Source organism: Anomaloglossus baeobatrachus, chromosome 5, assembly GCF_048569485.1.
Source record: "Anomaloglossus baeobatrachus isolate aAnoBae1 chromosome 5, aAnoBae1.hap1, whole genome shotgun sequence".
NCBI lineage: Eukaryota > Metazoa > Chordata > Amphibia > Anura > Aromobatidae > Anomaloglossus > Anomaloglossus baeobatrachus.
The window spans coordinates 33,886,937-33,898,667 of record NC_134357.1 but is presented as its reverse complement, the minus strand read 5'-3'; the positions used below and the strand labels follow the sequence as shown (position 1 = coordinate 33,898,667).

The 11,731-nt window shown below is 45.7% G+C and overlaps 1 protein-coding gene across 1 annotated transcript in view; it reads right to left on the bottom strand.

Annotated features, from left to right (window-relative positions):
- Positions 1–289: 289 nt before the first annotated feature.
- The window catches only part of UBTD1 (ubiquitin domain containing 1), an 83,596-nt gene continuing 72,154 nt past the window's right edge, over positions 290–11,731 (bottom strand). The window contains exons 2-3 of the mRNA XM_075352228.1: positions 8,160–8,387; positions 290–1,662 (exon numbers count right to left, since the gene is read on the bottom strand). Of these exons, the coding sequence (XP_075208343.1) occupies positions 1,277–1,662; positions 8,160–8,387 (614 nt within the window). The 3' untranslated portion in view covers positions 290–1,276. The remainder of the gene's footprint in view (positions 1,663–8,159; positions 8,388–11,731) is intronic.

Genomic DNA, 11,731 nt, shown 5'->3' with positions numbered 1-11,731 from the left:
CACACACACACACACACACACTTTTTAATATGAAAATGTATAAATATATATTATATATAATTTTGTTAAAGGTGACCACAAGCATCAAATATCAGCTGCTTTAGTATCTAGAATTTATAAGCAGACAGCAAGCATTAAGGTTGTGTTCACACCATCTTTAGTGTATGGGAGAAAATGGTGTATGACTTCAACGGAGGTTAAAAAGAAAAAAGTGTGAATTTTTTTTACATCTGCCGGGATAACCATGCCGTATGCCGGGGTTTGTAAATTGTGATGTTCGCAGAAAAAGTTAAATACAAACAGTCCAGTTTTTATTAATTAGGCACAACATGTACATTGAAACATTCAATGTCTACAGTCATAATCTCACAAGATGGCGGGCAACATTATAAAGAACTAAAATTTTTAAAGAAAAAAAAAAAAAACGTATGGATTGGGTCCCAACATTCTTGTAAACTGGTTGTACACATTTGTGTTAGGAGTGGTATTTTAGGAGTCTACATGTGGCAAAAATCACATGGTTTGTCCCAATATTAAAACCCAGTAGATGCTTGGCAACCACAGTTCTATTATAATTTAAAAAAAAAAAAAAAGTCCAACATTTTAAATAGCACTTAACCATAAAATAAAAAAATTTAAAATCATCCATGAATACCCAGTGTTGTCCCATTGAATCATGATTTAAAGGAGTTGTACATGATTGGAAAAACATAGCTGTATTTTTCCAAAAACAGCACCATCCTTGTCCAAAGGTTCCAGATTAAAGCTAAGACTAGGTTTACTGGTGATTTTTTTTTCTCTATATTTATAGGGTAAATGCAAGAAAGTATTTTTGTAAAAATTAAAATAAAATCAAGAGCTTAAACCTAAAGTCTGTTGCAGTATTGCTGATATACTGACCATCCAAGTTACTATACCCTAAACACCCACCCGATCGTCCTGTGCCATTTCAGAAATTAGGTAAATGGTTACAATCATGCTTAGAACATTATCTTGTATGAGGTGGATCTCGTGTGCAATCATAGAAACAGAAGTAGTGCAGCATTTTGGTATGGGTGGTGGTGGGGGGGGGGTTTAGTTGGGGTTGAGGGAGGGGGGGTGGGGGTGGGGGTCATCTCTCCTTCCAAGTCCCATTGAGTCTCAAGGAGACCATTAAGAGTGAGAAAGGGAAGACGAGAAAGGAGAGTAGGACCTAGCAGCCAGCCTTTCTTTCCCTTCTAAGAGTCCCAGCATCTCAATAGACATTCAGATTTTGTGGGGGTTTTAATGCGTTCATTCAGTTCTGGATTTCCGCTGGTTGGTTTACAATAACTTGTATGACAAAGTCCTTCTGAATCTTAGTCTCCTGTAGTTTCATCCTGTCCGTAAGAAGTTTTCCAGAGAAGAACCATCGCTGCCAACAAGGTTCGATACCCTCAACGGAATGTAGTTGCTTCTTCAGTTGGCCGATAGTGTCCGTCATGCTTGCGTTGAGTTTAACGTCCTTACCGGTGGAGAGACGGACCTTGAGCTGGAATTCCCGTCTGTTGTTAGGGGCTGGTTCGGGGGCATCTGTGCCATCTTCATCACTTCTTTCCATGATGAGGTTTACAGGAGGAGCCAGGCAGTACACCGGGAGCTGGTACCGTGTTCCAAGTTCATCGTAACATTCCGTCAGAGAACCTGGAAAGAACAATTGATTTGCGGTTACTAATTGTTTTTCCACATTATACATACATCTTCATTGTTAATTATGCGCATAGTGCCAAAAATACAAACAATCAAAAGGTTAGATGCTATAGCATTGGAATAAGGCGATGTAAGCTGTTGTGTCACTTACCTGAGGGGGAAGAGAAGGCACCAGAATGCACAATGGGAAAAGACAAATGTTGGAAGCAGTGGGACAATTGGGGCAATGTTCTGCTGAGAAATCACACCAGTATACCAAGATCCAGGGGGGTTCCTACCCTACCCCTAATTCACATCTGCTCTATTGTCTGGGGTTACCTCAGAAAAGTCATCATATGGACGCTTGCTAGACACGATGGTAATGCCCTAAGCTGGCAGACAGGGGTGAGCCACAAATCATGGGCTCAAGCCACAGGTTGGGGACCCCCTGATCTAACTGATAATGTCTGGAAAAACAAGTACAATCTTTGGTCCTAATAACTTACAGTACCAAAGGGTCACTCTCAGAGGTCTTGTGGAGTCCATGCCTGAAAGTGTCCAAGTTTTTTTGGTGGCACAAGGAAGGTACCTACACAGTATTAGGCCCCCTTCACATGTCCGTGCTGGAAAAACAAACGTTTTCCTCGGTCCGTGGTGTAGGTACGCATGTCCATCTGTATGTTCCACGTGCTATCCGTGTGACATCCAGACAGCACAAACGTTTATACTAACCTACCACTGGCGCTGCTGTCACACTTGCTTCAGGGTTCGCAGTCAGTGCAGTGAATATTTATGAGCATAATGAGCGGGCCCGGAAGCAAGTGTGACAGCAGCGCCAAAGACAGGCAAGTATAAAAACACATTTATTTCTCAGTGACGCGTTTCAGTGTGTCTTTCATGTGATATTCATGCTGCAGGCATGTCGCTGTGTGGAGCATACGGACAAGCGTGTGCTCCATATGGACACACTGTCCGTGTCTAAACATGGACGTGTGCGCAAGCCTATTGATTTTAATGGGTCTACATGTGTCCTGGTCTCTGGTATGTGTGAAAATGGACATCACATACTGGAGACATGGATGTGTAGGAGGCCTAAGGCAGGTAATTTTAATGCTATGGCTGATCAGTCTATATATAGTCTTCATTAAAGAACTATTTCCATGTTAGGGTATGCCAAAATTTGATAGCTGCAGATCCTACAGCGGTGACTCTTCAGAGGCAGGGTCTGGTTTTCACCTTTCAATTTTTCCCCATATACCTCAGAGAGGTGGTCTTGCTTGTGTCCGGTCTTCTCCATAAGTCTAAGGGAGCTACAGAAATGGCAGATAGTGGTCTTCTGTAATCTGTAACCTTCAATATTGTAGGGCCATTTACATGAATGAACAGGTCTCCATTGAAGTACGTGGAGAATACAGAAGCCACAAATCGGACCCAGTTTTCACAAGGAAAAAAAAAAAAATGCTGGAGACCCCTCGTTACAGTCAGCCATCCTAAATATCGAGACCACGTGATGAATGATACGGATGACACAAATTTATACCATTTCCCAAAACCTAGCCTAAAATAAAGTCACAATTTTGCTTGGAGAATCCAGTCCCTAGATCCATCCCATTAAAATGGTGGTGGTTCCCAAAGCTTTCATATGTGAAAGAATATGAAAAAACCCCAGAAAAAACATATTTGGGGGTTTTCCCAGCCCCGGCTTTATCCTTGTGAATGGGTTGTGTCTGGTATTACAGTGCACCCGTCACATGAATGTTGCAATACAAGCTCAGACCGGTGTCCTGAACAGAGGAGGATTGTTGAGAATCATCAGAAGAGCAGTTGTATCTGCATCGGTAAGAAAAGGAGTATTTCATGATTAAACAAGTAAAAATGTTCAGAAAGGTTTTAGGGCAATATTTTGGGAAATTCCCATAATTATTTTAACATGGAGAAACTCTACTGATAGGATTTTCTTCTTTTTTTTTCTTAAAAATGGGCCAAGAACTACAAAAACAGGTTTGAAGTTGGAATTTAGATTTTACCGGAGGCATAAGTCGAAGTTCACGGAAACCAACGCAAAATCTGCAACAGCACAGTCACCTAAAATATGTAATGCATCATACTGGGGGCTTCTGTGTCCCATCAGGCACAAGGACCTCAATGTGTGCACTTTCTAAAGCAAAGCCATTGTGTATAGTTAAACAAAAACAAAAACAAAAACAAAACAAAACAAAAAACAAAAAAAGTACAAGGATCTCAAACAGCTTCATATATAGTAGATTCTAATGACTCGCCCCAGGGCTTTGGGGTACTCTGTCCTGGGCCGTATATCACTGGGATACTTCACTTGGTGGCCGTTGCCCGGTTCCGTGACCCTGGGGGTCGCTTGAAGGCTGGGGCCACACAGGGCACTACTGCGATGCTCGCATGACATTCGGCTCGCGCTGGCAGCACAGCAGGAGCAGAGTGTCATGCGTGTGTCCTTGCGACTGCGGTCCGACTGTGCGAGCGGACCTCAGCTGCGGGGGGCGACGCAGCTCTCAGGAGGGGCTGGCCAGCGCTGCGGAGGGGCGGGCTGGCACGGAGGAGGGGAGGGAGTGATTTCTCTCCCTCTTTCCTCCGTAGCCGGCTATTGCCATTCTCGCTCTGCATGCGCGGTACACCGGTGTACTGCGAGTGCAGTGCGATTTTTCTCTCGCCCCATTCACTTGAATGGGTACGAGAGAAATGAGTCTCGCATTACAATCGCAGCATGCAGCGATTATTTTCTCGGTCCGATTAGGGCTGAGAAAATAAATCACTCATGTGTGCGGACACACAGGCTAGAATTGGTCCGAGTGGAATGCGATGTTTTATTGCACTCCACTCGCACAGATTTTCTCGCCATGTGGCTTAGGCGGAAAGGGAAGTTTGTACGGGGAAGAATAAAATTAAAGTGTTTTTCGTGCCACCACTTGTGGTATGCTGCTACTTGAATAAAGCCGTCGCTGCCAAAGTCTCTCTCTGCTGCGGCTGATGGTATTGGAGCAGCCTGGATATTATGGCTCTCCGCAAGTAGAGCTGAGCCCAAGGGGAGGATGGTGATGCAGTGTGGTGATGCAGACTGAAAGGAAGAATTCACACAACACAGGGGCTGCGGTTTAACTTGTGCTTTACTCACTGGTTTGGAGTTGCTGCAGCCCGGCTGGTGCTTGTCTTTACCAATCCGGTATTCCCTTTGTGCCAGTGCCGGTGTAGTGATCTGGTGAGCTATTCTTCCTTGCACCAGTTTTGTAGTGGTGGCTCCCCGTGGCTTGGAGCGTTCTGGGGGGTCTCCTCCTGCTGTCACTGTCTTGGCCGGTATAGCAGGCTTGAACCTCTCTTGGGTCAGACCTCTGTAACCATTCCCAGGTTCCCTCTTTGTGGCTGTGCCCCGGACACTAACTTCGGTGAGGTCCTTGATGGTCCCCGCACCGGGTAGGTGTTTATCAGGTGAGCGTGTAGCGTCCTCCTGAACTAGGGCCCTGTGCCCCGCCGGTGCTCAGTCCTGCGAGTACTGGTATGTACTCTCCCAGCGACTGTACTCCTTTTACTCAGTCACTTTACACTTCTGGTCTGTGTACTGACTGGTGACTGACTCCTGAATGTCTTACTGACTGAACGTCTGACTTCTTTCCAAGGTGTCAGTCTCCCATCACTTCACTGACTAGCCCCTACTCCTCCTAGGTTTCTAACTAGTGGATTGACATCCATCAGTTCCAGCTCTAGTCTGTCACACAGTGTGGGGAAAGGGGCGTGGAGATGTGCGTTTGTAGTGTTTTACCAGCACTGGTATTCCAGGAATCCAGGGTTCGATGTAGTACCTTGTTGCACCTGACACTCAGGGGCGCCACACTAGCACAATGGAGAAGATAACATGGAGGTCAATAGTATAGAAACAGGGGAGTGTGCGGTAGTCTATCAAAACGTAGTCGAATGCTCATCCGGGCTCAGATTAAAGATTGATGCGAGGCCTTGGAGTCAAACATTTTGCAGAATCAGTCTTCTAACCTTTAGGACCCTCACCACCTGATCACACATCGCAATCATATATTGAACAGATGAACATACATGGGCCAATCAATGGAGGCTATAGGAGCCATTGGGACTGGAAGCCAGCAATTCTCATCTTCCCAGACATCTGTAGTCTTGTGGGGGACCCATAATCATTAGATGGTTGGGAAGTCCCGACAAAAATGGCAAATTCACCCTATATGTAGCTGGTGTGAATGGCCAACCTTAGATTGCCACCTCTTTTAAGTGGGATATAATAACCAAAAATTTAAATTCAGGGGAACCCCAGTTTCCTAAAAGTTAGGGTTCCACAGTTGAGCAGTGTTCACACCAATAACAAAAGTAGAGCGATCAAGGGGTAGAACTAGGACACATTGACGAGCAGCCCCCTATTTTTGTTTGCATGTAATCCGGCCCTCTATTTGACTGCTTACTTGTCGCAAGACCACAAAACCCAACAAGTTCAGAAGAAGACCATGAAGAACAATTTTATCCGTAGTGTTGAGCGAGTACCTAACTATTCGTACTCTCTATACCTCATAACGAATACTGTCTAATACTCACATATTCCTTCCGAATAGCGTGTGCAATGCAAGTCAATGGGGGGAAAAAAAAACTCGAAGTAACGAGTAATCCGAATTCTGCACTATTCGCTACTCACATGAATAATTGCGGCATTCGGGTTACCCATTACTTTGCAAGTTTTTCTCCATCGACTTGCACTGTACACGCTATTCGGAATGAATATGCGAGTATTTGACAGTACTCGTTATGAGTATAGAGAGTACGAATAATTAGGTACTAGCTCAACACTAATCCGTAGCGGTCAGAGTTAATTCCTTTGCTCAATCTACTTTTCAGAAACTCTGATAAAAATATATACGACAAATAAATGGATGGAACGGCTTGGGATGGAGAATCAAGTCACAACCTGGAATTTTAGAGGTTGTGTAGTTAAGAAATTAAACCTCTTATTTAACTGAGGTTTAGGGAACCAAAGGGGAGAAAAGCCAAAATAACTATGAAGATTTATGGAAATTTGTCATATTTATTCTGTGCGTTCCTCAATGTTTGAGAAGCTGAAGTAATGCTGGAGTTTTATAGCAGGCTAAGCCTGATCTTGAGGGTTCGGTTCCACTTGTGTTTTGCCCTGACGAATGCAATCCGATAAAACATCGGATTGCTGTTACTCTAGCGCAAAACTATGGGGCAGTGTCAATCAGCGATTGATTTCTCATGGCATAGCAGCATACAGATTGAATCGCAGCATGCAGAGTTTGGCAGCGAGTATCGGTTCATGCACCCCCATACAAGTCTATAGGGGCGTATGAAACATCGCACTGCACTCATATGTCATCTGACCGCAGTGTGATGTACGCAGAGAAAGGCTGGGGAGAAAGTGCTGCTTCCCTCTCCTCCGCAGCTGTGATCTGATCACAAGATCGGATCACAGTCACATGACCCTCGACTGACGCTCGCAGCAGAGGGTCATTAGCATATCGCTTCTGATGCTCTCATATCATAAGCTATACACAAGTGGAACCGAGGCCTTAATGTAAAACTACAGGTCCTATTATAGCAGAGATCAAATGTTTCCAAACCTGTTTAAGGCAGAAACCCCCAAATAAGATAAAAACCACAAAGAGGAACCCCCAGTTGTACACCACATCCAACCATAGCAGTCATTTCACCCATAGTGACTTGTCAGGTCTGGTGTGGTCAGTATAGAGGACGCTACATAATGGGAACAATGTACATATTTACTAATAAGTGGTCTGGGAAGTTGTTCACTGTCGCTATATATGGGACGCTAATCAGTAAAATGCAAAAGTTGTAAGAAGGCAATTTTCCCCATCACTGGCCTGTGTAAATTATGTTGCAATCAGCTTAAAGGGAACTTGTCACCGGATGTTTAGAATACTCACCCAACGGTCAGTGCGGAGCAGAGGTCCTGTTCAGGATCTCAATGTCGGCTAGTGTAGATGACGTAGAACGCGTCATCCAAACTAACTTCAGAAGGAGGACAAAGATGGCCGAAAGAGGAGGCGTGGATTGGGAGAACGGAGACGCCTATCCAACCGTCTGCTCCGCACCGACCGTTAGGTGAGTATTAACATCCGGTGACAGGTTCCCTTTAAGCGAAAGAAGGGGGGGGGGGGAGGGGGGGTAGACCAAAAAAAAAAAAAAAAAAAAAAAAAACAGTAGTAGGGGAGAAGGTCCACTTACAAGTTTGGCAAAAAAAAGTAGGGGAGACGGTGCACTTACAAGTTTGGCCACATCTAGGACACAATGAGCCCCAGTGCTGGTTTTGAATTGCCATACTGTGCTGACCGTCCCTTTAAACAAGTGCAATCAACTTGTGTAATCATTGAAATGGTATATGTAAATGGGCAAAAATATAAAAACAAAGGCTTTCCTATTCAAAAGAAACTGAACCTTTATTTTCTAGCCGGAAAATAGGGGGATTGAAAATTTATTTTTTTGTTTTTGCTTACCATGAGGTAAAGTAATACTCGCTCCGTCTACAATCGCCTGCGCCAATTCATGGTCGTTGGCTTCCACGGCATAGGCTGCAGCCTTCAGTGCATCCCAGATTTCTTTTCGCCCCTCGAATGCTGGAGCGGTGTCCCAGAACTCATCCCGCTTACTGCGCAGCTGGCCGTCCGTCATCGGGTAGTCGCTCTTCCATCTTGGACGCTCTTTCTTTAAGGGCTCGTTGCGACCTGTTTGGAAACAAATTTTAGAGTAATCTTTAATTGTATCCATGGTCTATGTGGTGTGTCGAATCGCATTTAACTTTATCATTAGAAGCCACAATTCGTCCAAGCCCCCAGCACCAATACTCAGTCGCATACTGGACTACACCCTGAGTAGAGAGATTTTGATTGTTAATTGTCTTTCTCCCTGTCCTTTGACTTTTTTTTTTTCGGATTTTACAGTACATTTTTTTTTTTCCAAAAATATAGGTAGTGAGCCGCGTTTAGCTCACTGTGAATTGCACCTCCTAATCCAACTCCGCAGGTTGCCACCAAACATGAACGGAAGTTACCGGCCGCTTAAAGGTCACTTCATAAAACGAAGTATTTATAGCTCCGTGAATGAACCACGGAGTAATCTGCAGCATCTGAGAGCAATCAGGGATTACACGGAGGATCTGACAGCGCAGGGATTACAGTGATGTAAGCCCGGCCAGTTCCCTAATAAACCAATTACTTGTAATTGCTTTTACTGTGCCGAGAAGCATCCAGCATGGGAGTCACCAAATGAATGGATGGATTTTACTAACCCCGGTACAGATCATAAATGTATATTGCACACATACAGGTTACGCATTAATGTAAATTAGCGTTAAATAATCAGCACAGTATGCAGCAGTGACCAAAATTCACCTGAATTGCATGTCATTTACATGTGCAATCATATAGTCATGTTATCCCGTGCATTATGCAGTTATATACGTAACTAGCTGTACTGCCCGGCTTCACCCGGGTTAATAACTGCTGTTAACAAAATAGAATGTATTAACAAAAATGTATTCTGCACACAAAAACCACAAAACAGAATTGTAATTATTAAAAGGCAAAAACTAAGCTAATAGAAGCATTTCATAACACCACAGATATTCCACACAGATTTAACTAAATTGGCCAAGTAATGTGCTCCGTCTGTCCCTTTCCCGGTCTGCCCCTTTCCCTCGCTCTGCCCCTCTCTCTCTATCAGTCTCCCCACCGACATCCTATTACCTCACATATAAGCTTCTTATACTAACAATGTCTTTTGTTCCTATAGCAACCACTCACAGCTCCTACTAATAACCTGTAGTTTCAGGCTCACTTACTTTACTGAAGGCATGTTTTTTGGAAAGTACGGTAACTGTAAAGCGCGGGGTTACATTTTCCTGTCAAAACATAGTCTACGACATTCCCTGGGTCACATGAGGTGTCTGTGCAAAATTTTGTGATTGTAAATGCGACGGGGCGGATACACTTCATTTCACTTTTTCCCCCATTATGTAGATGGGGGCAAAATTGATTGGTAAATTGGAACGCGCGGGGTTAAAATTTCACCTTACAACATAGCCTATGACGCTCTCGGGGTCCAGACGTGTGAGTGTGCAAAATTTTGTGGCTGTAGCTGCGACGGTGCAGATGCCAATTCCCGGACACACACACTACACACTACACACTACACACACAGCTTTATATATTAGATATATACTCTTACAGGGTCATTAAACAATAAATGTATGTACAGATTTCTGGCCATAATTAAGCTCCAATCAACTACAAAGTCAAGCCGATTGGTGTAACTTACATGGGACAACAACTCTACGGGATAAGAATGATTTGTACGATCGTTCTGTGCAAGTTCATGGAGGTTTTCTGGAGCACAATCCAGTTTATATCATAATCACCGATTTAATGATCTGTATGGACGATCCAAATCAATTGACAAGGAGGTATTTTGCTCTTTGACCAGTATCAAATTTATACTGACCGATGATCGGAAATGATCATTTAAAATCGGCCATTATTGCCAATTCAAAGCTTCTATTTAGACAACATTTCAAGTCAATGATCACCTACGGTCTTAAAGGGCACTTGTCACCAGATTTGGTGACTGAACAGCGGCCACCACCAGTGGGCTCTTATATACTGCATTCTAACGTGTTGTATATAAGAGCCCAGGCCGCTGGGTAGAACATAAAAATCACTTTATAATACTTACCTAACGGTTGGTGCGGTGCAGACTGGTCGAATGGCAGGTGCCATTCTCCGGGTGTGACACCTCCCCCTTCGGCCATCTTTGTCCTTCTTCTAAAGCCTGGGTATTTAGGTCCTGCGCAGGCGTACATTGATCAGCCCTGGGCAGGGAAGATCAAAGAATTATAGTGCGCCTGCGCACGACCTCAATGCCGGCTAGTGTGGATGACTTAGGACGCGTCATGCACCCAGGCTTCAGAAGAAGGAGTGTGGCACCCTGGACAAGCCAGGACGTCACAGGTACTGCAACAACACACCCCACACCCCGGTTAGGAACATCAAAGTCAGACACAAATCCTTGTTGCCTCCCTCCAGGGGCTGATGTCCACACCAAGTGGGGTGGAGCCAGGCGGTTGGCCCCACCCACTGAGTTCACAGTCCTGGAGGCGGGAAAAGGAGAGGGAGAGCAGTGGAGTTGAGGGAAGGAGTGTGTAGAGTGTGAGTTAGGGAAGTAGTAGTGGAGGAACTGACTGGCCGTGTCCGGGTACGTGGCCCGGGCACAGAAACAGCAAGGTTGGCAGATGGTGGTGACCGTCTGCAGGAGAGGCTGATTGACGCACAACCGTAAAAAACGAGGACGGGCGGTGGCCCGCCGGTACCGGATCGAGGAGCGAAGAGAAGCCAGCACCATCCGGCAGGGCCTACGGACCCCGACCAGGCTAGGAGTCGCCGTTAAACCGGTCAAATCCGTCAGCGACGGGAACCTCCGGGGTTTCCCAGCAATAAAGACCCGACTAAAGGCAACCGCTCAACCGTGAAGGGAAATACAGCTACCGCCACAGCTAGAGTTCCCAGGGCCAGCGCCTGCGGGCAAAAGGGGCTCCTCCGGCAAACATACCGCTGGGTAGCGGGTTACCGGTGGGAAGCCATCGGGGCCGAGAACATAACACCGGTGCAGGGAGAGACAGTTACCGCCAACCTACCGGGAGTGACCGTCACAGCAGTCTGTGGGACTCGTCCATCCAGCCGTTTGTTTTACCAGAGACTCAGTGTGTGTTACTGGCTGAGTAAGTACCACCGTGCCGTCTGGCACTACGCTGCCCCGCGACCCTGCACCTGGCCAAGCCCCGCAATCCATCAAACAGACAACAACTCCGGGCCCTGGGACTACGAAAATCCCCCTACCCACGGAGGGGAGGAAAACATCCCAGCTGCTCCCTGTCACTGCTCCCGGGATCCCCGTACAGAGCAGCGGTGGTGCCCCAACCTCACCACACACCGTGGGTGGCGTCACAAACCGACATCCCGAACACCAACAAAACACCCCTTTCACTCACGGGCGAGGAGCGCCGCTTGAGTCCCCG